At 46.0% G+C, this 13936-nt stretch overlaps 1 protein-coding gene across 1 annotated transcript; it reads left to right on the top strand.

The window, feature by feature from the left end:
- The first annotated feature begins 2680 nt into the window (after positions 1 to 2680).
- LOC100833866 (uncharacterized protein ycf45) lies at positions 2681 to 7144 on the top strand. The gene is made up of 9 exons (XM_003564261.4): positions 2681 to 3180; positions 3294 to 3508; positions 3662 to 3812; positions 4025 to 4216; positions 5005 to 5167; positions 5282 to 5520; positions 6174 to 6350; positions 6445 to 6567; positions 6641 to 7144. Exons 1-9 carry the CDS (start codon positions 2689 to 2691, stop codon positions 6920 to 6922), a joined length of 2034 nt encoding a protein of 677 aa, XP_003564309.2. The 5' UTR covers positions 2681 to 2688; the 3' UTR covers positions 6923 to 7144.
- The last annotated feature ends 6792 nt before the right edge of the window (positions 7145 to 13936 follow it).

The following is a 13936-nucleotide window of genomic DNA, read 5'->3' as shown; positions in this document are numbered from 1 at the left end:
ATGAAGATCAAATGGAGCCAGTGAGCAACACGCATCACTCCACAAAACATGGTTCAGATAAATAAAACACGGTTCATTGCAACATAAAAGATCATTCAAACATGAAGATCAAATGGAGCCGTCAGCGCCACCTCCTGTGTCACCACCACCTCCCAAGAAGCAGCCCGGCGTGAAGGCCCCCATGGTCCGCATTGCCATTATTTGACCACGCATGAGCTCGAAGTATGCCCTTCCCATCTCATCAAGCTTGGATAGGTCCACGGACATGATTTGTAGCTCTAGCTTCTGCTTTTCAAATGCAATCATACGCTTATCCAACATGGCACGACGCTCTGCCAGTGCCGCCCAGTTCTCTGCTATTGCAATCCGTCGCTCTTCCATCTCTTTTCTCTCCGTCAACTTCTGAGCTTTCTCTTCTTTCCTCTCAGCTGCAAGTGCCTTCCTTGTTGATACCGTGAGGTCAATGGAGTCTTCCAATGAACCATCCTTCTCCTTCTTCAACCTCTCCTTTTCTTTCTTCCTCCCAATTCGCCTCTTCTTTTGTTCTGGGTTGGGTGTAGGTTATGTTCTTGCATCCTCAGAGTGACTCTCATCCGAGCTTCCGTCAAGATTCTCGACATCAGGAGAAGAGGAGCTGCTTGACTCACACTTACTGGTTGGCATCTCATCACTCCTCGTCGTCCACTTCTCATCATGGACAAGCAAGGGATAACAATCCTGCAAGCCGAATGGCTTCCCTAGCTTCCCATTCTTTGATGTCAATTGCTTGGAAAACTTTTGAGCTATGTTGATCTATGAAGAACATAATATTTGGCAAGCTAGCAAATCAACTATTAATTGAAAATAGGGGTGAGTGTACGTGCGTGTGTGTGAGTGCTTGCGTCTGTACTGTGTTTTCTAAAAAAAAAATCATGAAATCAATTAACCATGCCATCATCACATACACACACATAATAAAGGGATCAACTAATCATCACATACACACTAACACCATTATGGAATGAGTATCATATGCACACAACCCCCGTCACTTATCATAAAAAATACTGGGAAGAAGGGCAGAGAAACAGACCCTCTAGGCATTTCATCGAGCACGTCGTGCTCGCCGGTTGGTGGAGGCGACGGAGGAGCGCTCGCCGGCAGGGCAGCAGGCGGAGGAGTCGGCGCGCATGCGGAGCTGCCTGCCTTCCGCTTGAACACGGCAGTCCGCCGCGGGCGGGCGCTCGCAGACCGCGTGGAGGAGGGTGGCGTCGGGGCTGCCGCGGGTAGCGTCGGGCCGGGCGGCGTGGTCAATCCCAGGCGGCGGGGCGAATTTTTGGGTGTGGGGGCGGCGGAGGGTGCCGGGGTGCCATTTCCGGCGGTAGGAGGCGGCGCGGACATGGCCGCCGGCAGCAGCAGGGTGGCGGGCGGCGGCTTCGGGCCGAAGGAGGAAGACGAGGAAGTCCCGTGAAGTAGGCGGTTTATTGGACGGCCGGGACTCACCTCCGCCGCCAGTGGCCTCCTGGTCTCCGGCTTCTTCGCGCCTCTCCCCTCCTCCCGCTATTTGTTCTCTTTTTCGGGGAGGCCGAAGCGGCAAGGCGCGGGATGACTTCGGATCGAATTTTGCGGAATATGGAGCGCGGGAGCTCCGAATTGGGTCAGGATATGTTAGGAAGCGCGGGCGGTCAAATAATTGTCGGCTATTTCCATATTCAGAAATTACCCTTCTCATATCTCAGGAAAAGAATGGAAAAGACAAATTACCCTTCTCCCGTCTGCTCGTCCTCCCAGCCATGGTGGCGGCGACCCATCCACCGCTCAGCACGAACGACGATGCCGGCTCCTTCCCTAATGTCGCGCCCGCTCCGGCGCCACCCCGCTGTCGGCCGCGTCCTCGGTTACCCTGTCCCCGCACCACACGCCGCCGCCGTTGCAGGGCACGCCAATCCTGCTGCTGCAGAGTGTAGAGCACGCCAATGGGCTCCGCTATGACGTCCACCACGACGTCAGCAGCAGGGCACCCACCGCCACATGGCTCCACCCTCTCGACGCGGCCCTCGTCCTCCTCCGGCTCGCCGCGGTCTTCCTCCAGCGATCACCACCAGCAGCAGATGTAGCTTGTTCTTGATTCATCTTGGCTGTAGCTTGTTCTCGATTCGTCTTGGCTGTTGCCATTACGAATTGCTAGAGATCGAGAGGCTGCGGCAGGCAAGATTGGCACCTTCTTGTTGTGGGTGCTTTTCCTCCATATGGGCGGCGAGGTCGCGGGCCGCCGTCGCGCTGCCTGCCGAGGAGCCCCGAAACGAGCCGCACCAAGACAGTATTGACTAACGGAATGAATTTGACATCTGAAAGTAGTGGTATTCTGAAATGCCAAAACTGAACTGTGTGATCATATTTTGGGAAGCTTTCTTATTTGAGTGATATTTTGGAATCATAGGTTTTCTACAGTGGTACTGTCAAGTCTTGTTATTTGAGTGGTATTTTGGAATTTTATGTTTTCTATAACGGTAATGCGTCAATTCTCTGTTGTGAATGAATTGTGGACGTGAATTCTATGGCCACCCAAACAATACAATTCATCAGTCTTGGGCAATTCCAAATTTCCAATTCCTGATCACCTGCATCCAAACGTAGCGTTGGGATTTTTGACCGTCCGATTACTCCGGCTGCTCAAACCAGCCGCTCACGTGTCGGTCTCAGATTTGCATGGAAGAACCCCTTGTGTCGTCTCCAGCTGTCCACCCATCCGCAAGCTCTTTCCCTCCTCTCGTGCTCACGGCCGCCGTCATGCCGCCGCCGGCGCCACTCCACCTCCGCCTCCTCCACGTCTCCCATCTCCCTCTCCCCTCCTCGCGCCACTTCGCCTCCTCCATCACGCCAGGCCCACTCACCGCCCGCCCCTTCTCTCCCCGCCGCGCCAGCAGCAGCAGGCGCCGCGCTCCTTCCGTGCTGCGCGCCACGGAGGGAGATGCTGCGGCGGCTGCGGGGCCGGAGGGGTTCGAGGAGGAGCTGGAAAGGCTCCTGGAGCTGCTCCCGGGGGAGCTGCGGCGGCGGGTCGAGGGCCACCCGGAGCTCCCAGCGCTGGTGGAGGTGGTCATGGACCTCGGCCGCCCCCCACTCGCCCGCTTCCCATCCGGTGACTTCCTCCTCTCCCACCGCCCCATCTCCTTCGACGAACTTCACCACGCCACCGCGAAGGTTCATCCCCCACTAACCCTCTTAATCCCCGATTCCCGACAGACACCATGATGCGCTGCAGCAGCAGCAGATGTATGAGACGAGCCCATATCTAGCTTATTTGGCATTCATAGGTCGGGGACTTTGGAGGGGACAATCGTGCCGGAATTAGCCGGACGCTACACCGGATCAGCGCTATTCGGAACAGGAAGGGAGACATTGTAGGACTGACTTGCCGCGTTGGGAGGGCTGTGCCTGGAAGTGCTATTTTGCTTCAGGATCTGGTCAAGGATGGTGGGTCCTTGCTGCTCATCGGTCCACCAGGTGTGGGGAAGACAACTGTCATAAGGTAGTGCTTTGATCGAATATCCAGGAGGATGTATGTACAGTACTCCATGTTGTGTACTACTAGTGATGGATAAGTATGTGTAGCAACTATAATTCAGGGTGTATGTGCCAATGTCTACCAATTTTGGCATCAAGTTTTTGTCCTGCCTTGCAGAGAAATTGCCCGTATGCTAGCAGATGATTATAAGAAGCGAGTGATGATTGTTGATACATCCAATGAGATTGGTGGAGATGGTGATATTCCTCACCCAGGAATAGGGAATGCCCGCAGGTTGCAAGTGCCTAACCAAGAAATGCAGCATAAGGTTTGTTCTCTTAAGTAAACCCTATTGTCTCGGGGAGTATTTGTATTGTACTACTCAGAAGCCTATTAACTTGCATGTACATGCATACTGAGAACAGCTGTACTCTTTTACCAAGTTTATCAGACTATTTTATACATGTAATGAACATTGATGTCCTATTTTAGCACGCCACTTAACGTGTATTTTAATTCTGTTTCCTTAATACCAACCAGGTGTTGATAGAAGCTGTGGAGAACCATATGCCTCAGGCAATTGTCATTGATGAAATTGGAACCAAGCTAGAGGCTATGGCTGCTAGCACCATTGCACAGCGGGGGATACAGCTTGTTGCCTCCGCTCATGGTGTAACAATAGAGAACCTGACCATGAATCCATCACTAGAGATGCTTGTAGGAGGAATACAGGTATGACCTGCTGCACTTAAAACATTGTCTTTTCACAATGCACCGTATTGTGCCGGTTGAAGTGGTGAACAATGATGGTCCATCTTAATAAACTTATAACATAGGACTGGTTCGATGGTATGTATTTGTTTTTAGATATAGTGTGTTTTGCGGTGTTCTTATAGCTTGAATTGCAAACATGTTCGATATTTAAATTGCATGTTGCAAACTCAGAATGGAAAGATTGTGATATTGATCTGAACATTACTGTTTGCTTGTTGATTAGGTTGGTTTCCAAAAATTGAAATTACTGTGAGTAAGAGGTAAACAAATCTGAAAGAGAAATAATTATACTATTAAGTTTTAGTCTGGTGCCATATAAATTTTTTGACGATGAGGTTTTTTTTCTCAAACATGTACCAAATTGTGTGTCGGTTGTTTTAGAAAAGGACTATAGGAGAGCGAGTGAAGGGTATTATCTACTCGAAGTCTATTCTTAGGACAACTAGCGATATATCCTTACACTGTTTCCAAGCAGGCATAATAGGTTGCATAACTATTAATTCTTACAGTTGTATCAATGGAGGTTGCTTCTATGCTATTCACTGGAAGGCTTTGCTGATTTAAATTAGCCACTGTAACTAGTGTTACTGGTTAAATGCTATCCAGCAACCAATTACTGCAACATGTATGCTGTTTCGTTAGCAGAATACATAGAAGATCTTTTCTTGTTTCATGTCTCTACATGGTTGCTAATTTAAATCCTTGTCACTAACTTCAATTATAATATTCTCCATTGTTTTTCCAAGAGCGTCACCCTTGGCGATGAAGAAGCAAACAGGAGAAGGGTCCAAAAAACTGTCCTAGAGCGCAAAGGCCCATCAACATTCACATATGCTGTAGAAATCGTGTCGAAAACTGAATTGCGCGTCCATCGTAGTTTGGAAGCTACAGTAGATGCTCTCCTTGCAGGTTCTCTGATTATCCATTAATCAACTATAATATCATGTTTCGTTTTTTCTCATATTAAACATGTAGCTGTATATCTGTAATGCTGATACGATCAGACTTTTTTTATTGGTGCAGGCAGACTGCCTAATGTTGAAATTCGTAAGTTGGGTTCAAACATGTCAGTGCAGAAGGAAGTTTCTGTGCAGAAGGAACAGTTTCATCGTGGTTCTTTCCAAATTGGACCTGAATTTGAGGCTGATTCTCTAAGTAACGCCAGAACAAGCTTGGACTCTGCATTTCATCTTGATTCTGCTGAAGGACATATAGAGAAGTTTAATGAATCCGAGGAGGGCTTCAACCTATATGCTTATGGGGTATGAAATTCTTCTATAGTTTATTTCTTTATGCCACGCTTTATTAACAGTGAACCTTTTTTTTATGAGAACTACGGCGGGATAAAGCCAGCCTGAACAACTTTATTGAAACCAAGAACAAAATTCCATAATTACAAAACTGTACAAAATTAACAGTGAACTTTATTGGTTGGTTCCTTTTCTCAAGGTTTTCCTCTGGGGATGCTAGCACGATGATTTTGCATGGTTGCATTATTTGGTATGAACATTGATTGCTTTTGGCTGCATAATATCTAACTTGTAATTAGGTATGCATGGTACCTACCATGAACTATATCAGCTTTCTACCTAGTCTCCATGATACCAAACTTTACTTCTTACATTATACAAAAGTATCACCGTCCTGAATTGAAAATAAATAAATCCAACAGTTCTTGTTTGAATCTTTGAAAGTGTTCAGGCATGCATCTTCCTGGTTTGATACATACACTTATGCAACATATAGTTCTATAACTTTCCTACCTTATTTCAATTATCCTTGTTGCTGCAACTGTGCAATGAGACAGTGGTGATAGTTGATTGTTGCTGAATTTTGGTAGCTGTCGATCCTTGTTTACAAATCTTTGGTAGAGTTTCAGTACTTAGTTTGTAACTTATTGGATAGGCTGTTCTAGATATCCGAGGAAACTGCCTTGCAAGCGATTAAACAACTGGAGCTGGAGGACATGGTTACTTTAACCTATAATATCAGTGAAGCTGATGCTGTGATTGCTTTGCAATCGAAGCTCAAGAAGAATTCTCAGATTCAGGCCGCGGTGAAATCTCAAGATATACCAGTTTTCTTCGTTAAGGTATGCACCCGTGCTTTTCATTTCCAAATTTTCATGGAACTGTTATTTTTTGAAGCGGCAGAATGATTCTATGTCTACTCAATTTTCTTCCTAGACAAACTCCCTGGTGCAAATAACCAGGGCACTCCGTGTCCTCGTTGATGATCTTATGGATGAGTTGATGGATTTTGAAGATAAGGAGGAAGTTCGATCATCAGAAGAAGCCGATGCTCTCGAGGTATCATTATCACATTCACCTTGTCCTAGATACATCCTCCTTGAGCAACATATCAACTGTTTCTTAATGACAGGAAGCAAGATTGGCAGTTGAGCAAGTAGTGATCCCGAAAGGGGAGAGCGCGCAGCTACTGCCCAGACCACGGTCTATCATTTCATCCCAAGCGAATCTTGTCGAAAGCTTCAAGCTCAGGTGGGAAGTCATAGGACAGGAGCCAAACGTGTGCTTGAAAATCCTTCCGCAATTCACAGACACGGAAGAAGGTACCTCTACCAAGCTCACAGATTCAAGCAGTTCCGATGGCATGGGCCGCGCAGAGGATGTGGTCACTAGGCTACCCTTCCTCCCGGAGTAGCATATTTTCGGAGTCGTTTGGCCGTGTCTCTGTAGCTATAGCCTATAGCTTGCTGTATATGCTTTCCTTTTTTCTGCAGCCCTTCGGCGTTGTTGATATACACGTACCCTGGTGGTTTTCATCAGATAGATAGTAGATAGTGCTGCTCTACTCATGCGAATCTGTTGTTCCAACTAAGAACCTGACAACACGATTCAAATCATGTTACTACATCTTTTCTGAGTTGTTGTCACCGTCATTGGCATTCATCTTCCCTACTATTCCTCAAGAGATCACTTGAAACTGTCAATGTCAAGATGATCGAGCAAGCAAAACGGCAAGTCTAAAATGATTTGTTCTAATTAATCTGAGCCTCAGATGCATAAAACAAGACTGAGCTACAGAGACATGGCCTAACGACACCAAAAAAAAAGCGTGTCCAAATTAATGATGTCGATCTGTCTTCACATGCTATCACAAACACCTATTTTAGCCAAAATGCCCAGTGCAGCATTTTGCCATTACTAACTTCCGTGTCATATCTGCCATTACCACATTGTTCTTTCCAGTACAAGAAGAGTAGTAATTAATTAGCATCTGGCCGCCGCATCTCCGGCTATTCTTGGCTCCTAAGAGCCGCATGGCCTACGTACGGCGAAACCTAAATATATAATTATAAGGTGCATGCCAATGGCCGGGTACCTTCGTGCAGGACCATGTAGATATACTGCATTCCATTGGAGGCGCCGGCCGGTCGTTGAGCAAAGGGAGAGCTAGAGGCCCATGAACATAAAGTTGGCCGTTTATTTTCCTGTTAATTAGGTCATCTGTCGTGCGTCATCGTCGCCATTCGTTCGTCCTTGTCAGTGCGGCGCACAGGTGATCCCATCCCATGCATTCTCACCATTGCATTTTACATGCAGCATCCATCAATCAACCAACCACCGCTGGCTACTAGAGCTTAATTAACCTTTTTGCTCTTAACGACAAACCGCTCTCGCGCCTATAAAATCCCATGTCAATTCCTTCCGTAAGTAGAGACAGATCGTATTCACTCATTGCATCAAGTATTAATTCCACGAACACGATCGAGCACGTACGTACGTAGTACTTCTGCAGGCTTTCCATGGCGTCGAGGAAGCCGGCGGCGTGTGGGGCGCTCCTCCTCCTGCTCCTCGTCTTCCTTTCCGCCGCCTCGCGCTGCCAGGCAGATGATCGCCTCCTGGAGACTACGGTGATGACCGGCCGGAGAATGCTTGTGACCTTTGGGAGCAATGCCGTCTCGTCCTCCTCAAGGCTGCCGGCCGTTGCGCATCGTTGGTCAGCTTCTTGGACGAAGGCCGCGGCGGCGATGCCCTACGCTGAGTCCAAGAGGTCCAGCCCCGGCGGCCCGGACCCGCAGCACCATTAGCTATGACCTCGCCCCAGCTGATCTGCAAGCTCTTGTGACTAGTCGATTGTTAAGGAGGAAGTACATTACTGCTTCCGATCCTAAATTGTTGTGGCTGTTTTATTACAAATTTAAACTAAATAACGACAAAAATTTAAGATCGTAGGGAGTAGCTAGCTAGCTAGGCCGCAAGATGAAAACTATAAACTACGGGTAACTTTCATTTGACATCATGAGTTTTTGTAGTTCGTGAAGTACCAGTGTACTACCAAGGAAATAAATGACAACTATCCAATTCGAGCTAAATTCTTTGAGCTGTTTGGGATTTTAAGTTTGAAAGCTGGATTTAAAAGTTTCTATAAAAACTCCAAATTTACATAGAAAATTAAAAAAATCCCTGATTCATTTCATCTGAGCTCAAATTTCTAAGCCCTTTCTGATTTAAAATTAAAATAAGATGATTTGGGAAAATTTGAGTTTCTAGAAAAAATTCCAAATTTGCACAAGAAGTAAAGAAAATAATTCCTCATGGTCCTGTAAAATTTGACCTCAATTTATCGAGTTGTCCTAGATTTAAAATTCAAATAAGATGATTAAACCAAATTTGGACCGGTACGCATGGAAGTTCCAAGAAAAATTCTAAATTTCCACAGAAAAATTCTGAATTTCCACAGAAAATCACAAATGACTTCCAAATCCTAATTTAAAATTTTGACCCCAATTATCCAAGTTATTTAGCAAGAATTTTTTTTGAAAGTGGAGAATTGTCTTAGAAAGTCAAAGCAACTCGGCCAACAAGGTTAGAGAAAAAAAGTCAAAACATTGAAGAAAGGCCCTATGAGAAGAAGCCCATTAAGGCATGGCATCAATGGGCACACACACCTTAGTGGAATAATGGGCGAAATGCGAAATCTTACCCTCTTTTTTTAGGCAATCAGCGGGGGGGGGGATGAGAAATAGTCATGCCACAGACCGGCGGCTGTTTTCTTGGTGTTACATTTTAATCTGAAGGACCATAGAGTTATGTCCTGTATTAAAGCTTCTAGAGCAATATGGGTGGGAATATCTTCATCAGAGAACACCTTGGCATTCCTAGATTTCCAAATGTGCCATAGAATCGCAAGAAGGATTGTCGGCCAAACCTCTTTCGGTAGACCGATCGGTGGTGGTAGGAACCAGAGCTCTTCGAAGGAGAGGTGTGCAGGGTCGATCTGAAGATGGTGCCAAAGTTGAATCGCCTTGGGGCAAGAAAAGAAGAGGTGGCAGCGATCCTCCACCAAATCTTGGCAGCGAGCACATGAAGCAGAGGCGATGAGGGTCCTGTGCAGCAAGTTCTTTCGAGTATTGAGCCTGTTGCGGAACAGAAGCCAGCCGAAGATCTTTACCCTATTCGGAGCATGGGAGCCCCAAATCCATACTGCATTTTCATCCTTCGGAGCTGCAGTAATGGCCTGATAAGTGCCCGCTGTTGAGTGGCGAGCCATCCTTGAGGAGCCCGATATCCGGAACATCTTGAACCACAACAACCTGCAAAACATTTCGCAAAAGAGCAAGCTCTGCCAGGGCAGCCAAGGTAAGTCTGTTTCCGCAAGCCCGCATCTAGGCCTTCATCCATAATTGTCCTAACAAAAGCATTTGGTTTTAAGTGGGGGAGAAGGCAATTGGGAAGAGTGTGGCGAGTGGCTGAGGAAGGATTCAAGTATCTAACAAAAAAAAATAGATAAGCCTGATTTAACCTTGCAAGTTGTAAGGGACCTAAGAAGGTCAATGTGCTGCATGATAATCTTGGCAAGGTGTGAGGTGGGTGGCTTCGATGAAAAAGTATTTGGCCAAACAGTGAGCAACCATTGCTTCCATGGTAGCAGCGGCGGAGCCAGCAGGGTGGCACGGCGGTGCTAGGACCACCCTAAAAATCAGGCACACGTTGTACCTGTTAGCAAAAAGGAAAAAAAGACAGAAAAAGCCCATCTCGGTTAAGCACTCTCCAGCCAAAAACTAACAGGTAGAATTTCATGCCAACTCCAACCGCACGGCCGCACGGATGTTTTCGCGAGCTGCGAACGCATCGTACACGCCTGGCCACCCCGACTCTTCGTCTTCCCTACAGTCCTGCTTCCCTGTGCGTGCGAGGAGCAACAGGACGTGAGGGCGAGGAGCAGGCGTGCCGTCATCCGTTTCCAAGGCGGCCATGCCGTCGCCGGGCAGAGCAGGACACTAAGTTCCAATCTTGTTCGTTCTGAGGCTTTCAAGACTAACTTAAGGTGCGATTTCTTGAGAATTGAGATCATTAGTTGTTGCTTTACATTGATAGATAATTTTTCAGATTGTGTAGAAGATTTTTGTAGAGTACTTCTGTAAATTTTTATCTGATTTGCTATCAAATATCCATGCCTGATTGAAACAAGATAATTGATGAATTGGTAATTTTTGTATAGGTACTGTTCTTTTATGCAAATTTGAGACATTTAAGACCTTATAAATCAGTTTTTTTTGTTCGTTCGATAAATTCTACACTTGTGTATTGCCATGTTACATCGATTGTACTGAACCTAAAAAAAATTTTAGTCGCCCCATCCTGAACGAATCCTAGCTCCGCCACCGCATGGTAGGTTCTCTGAGTGAAGGAAACGAAAGGCAAACTTCAAAAGTAAGCTTGCATTCTGCACTGACAAATTTTTAATACCCAGACCCCCTGCTAACTTAGGTAGACAGACACTGTCCCAGGCGAGAAGGCATTGAGCCCCAAAGCAATTGTCCTTTCCTGACCAAAAAAAAGCCCTTCTAATTTTATCCATTTTTTCTAACACCGATTTAGGTAGTTTAAGAGGAGCTCTTACCCTTGTCTTCCCTTCTCCCTATCTTCTCAAGAACAACAGCTTTTCCAGCAACCAAGAGGAGCTCTGGCTATTCATTAAGAAGCTCAAAGAGAGAGCCCCAAATCTCCATGCCCTGAGCGAGGAGATTACGCGGTCTGTGACAACCCTAGTCTCTAATATGATCTTGTCCTAAAGAGCCAACTTCCAATATTTTGCACTTTATTTCTTAAATCAATAAAACCATATATCATTGTTTAAAAAAAATAGATAATGTCATCTGCTATAACCCTATTTAGAAAGGTGTCACTAGCCGTTGTATGCATGCATTGCAAGCACGATCGAATGGAACAAACATAAAAGAAGAAGATGCTGACTCCTCTACCTTCCAAAGAGAAAAGGAGGAAGAAGAAGAAAGATGAACTTTCGACGTACTATTGTACTCCCCTACGTTCCTAGGTTGGTTAGAACTTAGAAATATGACGTACCCTTTAGATCAATGCACGTATATAGTAATTGTACACACTCCCTTTTGCAAAAAGTGGACGACTCTTTGACAAATGGATGCATGCATGTGCAGTACTGGTACATCAGAGGAGCAACGTTTAATTTATTTATTTTTACAGCAAAAGAATGAATGAGAGCAGGCCAAAGTCCTTTTCACACGACAAAGCGACGAAAGAAAGAGAGTCATGAAGAGATTCGGATCAAGACATTAGAAAAGAGTAATTACGGCGATTGCTAATTTGCCGGAGGTGATCCGGATCAAAGACCTTTTTCGACGGATATTGCTGAACTCTATCTGACATGACAGTGCATTCTGCACTAATAAGCTAGCTGACGTAGTACATGGCGATGCGGAATCTGATCAAGGTATCCGTATATTATACATGCAACATGGGCATAAAGTTAAATTCAGTACGTTGATCAGAAAGTCGGCCGTTGGTTTATTTTCTGTTAGGTCATCGTCGCCGGCCGGCCGTCGTTCCTTCGTCGCAGTCCGTCGTCAGTGCGGCACACAGGTGATCTCCACCATTAATCGCATGCAGCTAGCAAACAAACCACCAGCAGCACCACCACTAATAATAACCTTTTGTCATAACGACAAACCGTTCCCCCCTATAAATTCAGCCGGCGTTGTGCATCTACCGTACGTACTCACATAGTCACATTGCAAAGCTAGCTAGCTAGCCACACAGAGAGATCGAGTCCAGCAAGAGAACTCAAATTCTCGATCATGGCGTTCTGCTGGAGCACGTCAAGGATGCTGGCGGCGTGCGCCGTCATCCTCCTCCTGGCCACTGTGTCGCGCTGCGAGGCGGCTGATGAGGAACTCCCGGTGAATGCGGCCGGCGGCCGGAGAATGCTGGTGATCTCCGGGAGCAGCAACAATAATGCCGTCTCCTCACAGCAGGCGGCGGCGGCGTACTCGGAGTCGAAGAGGATTAGCCCCGGCGGCCCGGACCCGCAGCATCATTAGTTAATTAACCTCGATCGTCGTGCGCCCTGACGTGCGCTCTTAACTAATTGTAACTTGGTGATATACGTTATCTAAAAGTCCTCGACTTTTGGAGAATTACGTGATTTGTAGGTCGTGAACTGCGCAAGAAAGGCCGGCCCATTGATCGAAAGGATACGAGGATTAGCTTTGTACGGAGTAGCACTGTTTTTCTTAGATCAACTTCAAAGCTGTACTGTGTTTGTTTTTTGCAATCCTTTTGTTGGCATATATAATTGTTTTTCATGTGAGCTAGGCCATGAAGTACTCTTACATGCAGTGTATAGGGCAGAAAAAAGTCAATCAAATCAAGTCAACAAGTTGATCTACAAGGGAGCATCAAGAATATACTCCACAAAAGAAGAAGACTACAATTGTCGTGCTCCATAACACCCCAGTCCGTGAGTAAGGACTTCGAGGATCTTTTTCGAATCGGGCGACCCAGCCCCCATTTTCCATTTCATTAGAACGGAAATAACAAAGTCTTCGAGCCATACATGAACAAAGCAGGAAGAAAAAGGAAGTGGTGGGCCAAGCGAGGATCTTCGACTTCATTGTTGAAAATCAAGGCATTTCATCTCTTCAAAGGATTCAGTAGAACCCAAATTAAGACCGATGAGCGAATTTTATCCGCCACCGAATGATCCCATATGTTTGGTTCCATCCATCACTTGAGGGATTGGGAGAGATTTGAACTAAAATCACAATAATCTCTCGCTATTCCCACCGGTAATTCTGTAACCGAACGAACCGGGGGCCTCATTGGGTGAGAAGAGGTTATACCGTAAGTAATGCAATTAATTGCATTAAAAAGTTTACTATTCCTCCGTCCAACAAAAAATGTCTCAACTTTGACTAAATTTGAATGCATCTATAAACTAAGTCATGTCTATATACATCCAAATTTTGACAAACCTGAGACATCTTTTGTTGGACGGAGGGAGTAGTAGTACCCCGCAAAAATAAAAGGCTAGTGGTACCACTATACCACGTACAAGCTTTGAAGGCATTTTGGTAAAGGCTTTTAAATTTTTTGCCTTAATTACTCGTTATGGCAGGCAATTTCATGAAAAGCCTTACAAAAATCATAGATAAGGAGGCAATTTTAATAAGAAGCCTCAAAAACTTTTAACATCAAAGGCATTAATACCATTAAGTGAGGAAGAAGGGGCAGCCTCCCAGCTATGCCACGTCGGACGCAGGCTTGAGCGAGGGGATGAGGACGTTGGTACCACCGTCCTGTGGTACGCATTGTACTGAGGTTTTTTTTTTTGACAAAGCATTGTACTGCAACTGTACTACCGTAGTTTCGGCCGTCCCTTACGTCCTTTTTT

Source organism: Brachypodium distachyon, chromosome 1 (assembly GCF_000005505.3).
Source record: "Brachypodium distachyon strain Bd21 chromosome 1, Brachypodium_distachyon_v3.0, whole genome shotgun sequence".
Lineage (NCBI taxonomy): Eukaryota > Viridiplantae > Streptophyta > Magnoliopsida > Poales > Poaceae > Brachypodium > Brachypodium distachyon.
The sequence above is the reverse complement of the archived record's forward strand: the minus strand, read 5'-3'. Positions and strand labels throughout refer to the sequence as shown.

Excerpts from the sequence above, each read along its gene's own strand:
- LOC100833866 (XM_003564261.4), top strand. The coding sequence starts at position 2,689 with ATGGAAGAACCCCTTGTGTCGTCTCCAGCTGTCCACCCATCCGCAAGC. Across the intron at positions 3,181-3,293 it reads TTCACCACGCCACCGCGAAG|GTCGGGGACTTTGGAGGGGA; the intron begins GTTCATCCCCCA and ends TGGCATTCATAG. Across the intron at positions 4,217-5,004 it reads TGCTTGTAGGAGGAATACAG|AGCGTCACCCTTGGCGATGA; the intron begins GTATGACCTGCT and ends TGTTTTTCCAAG.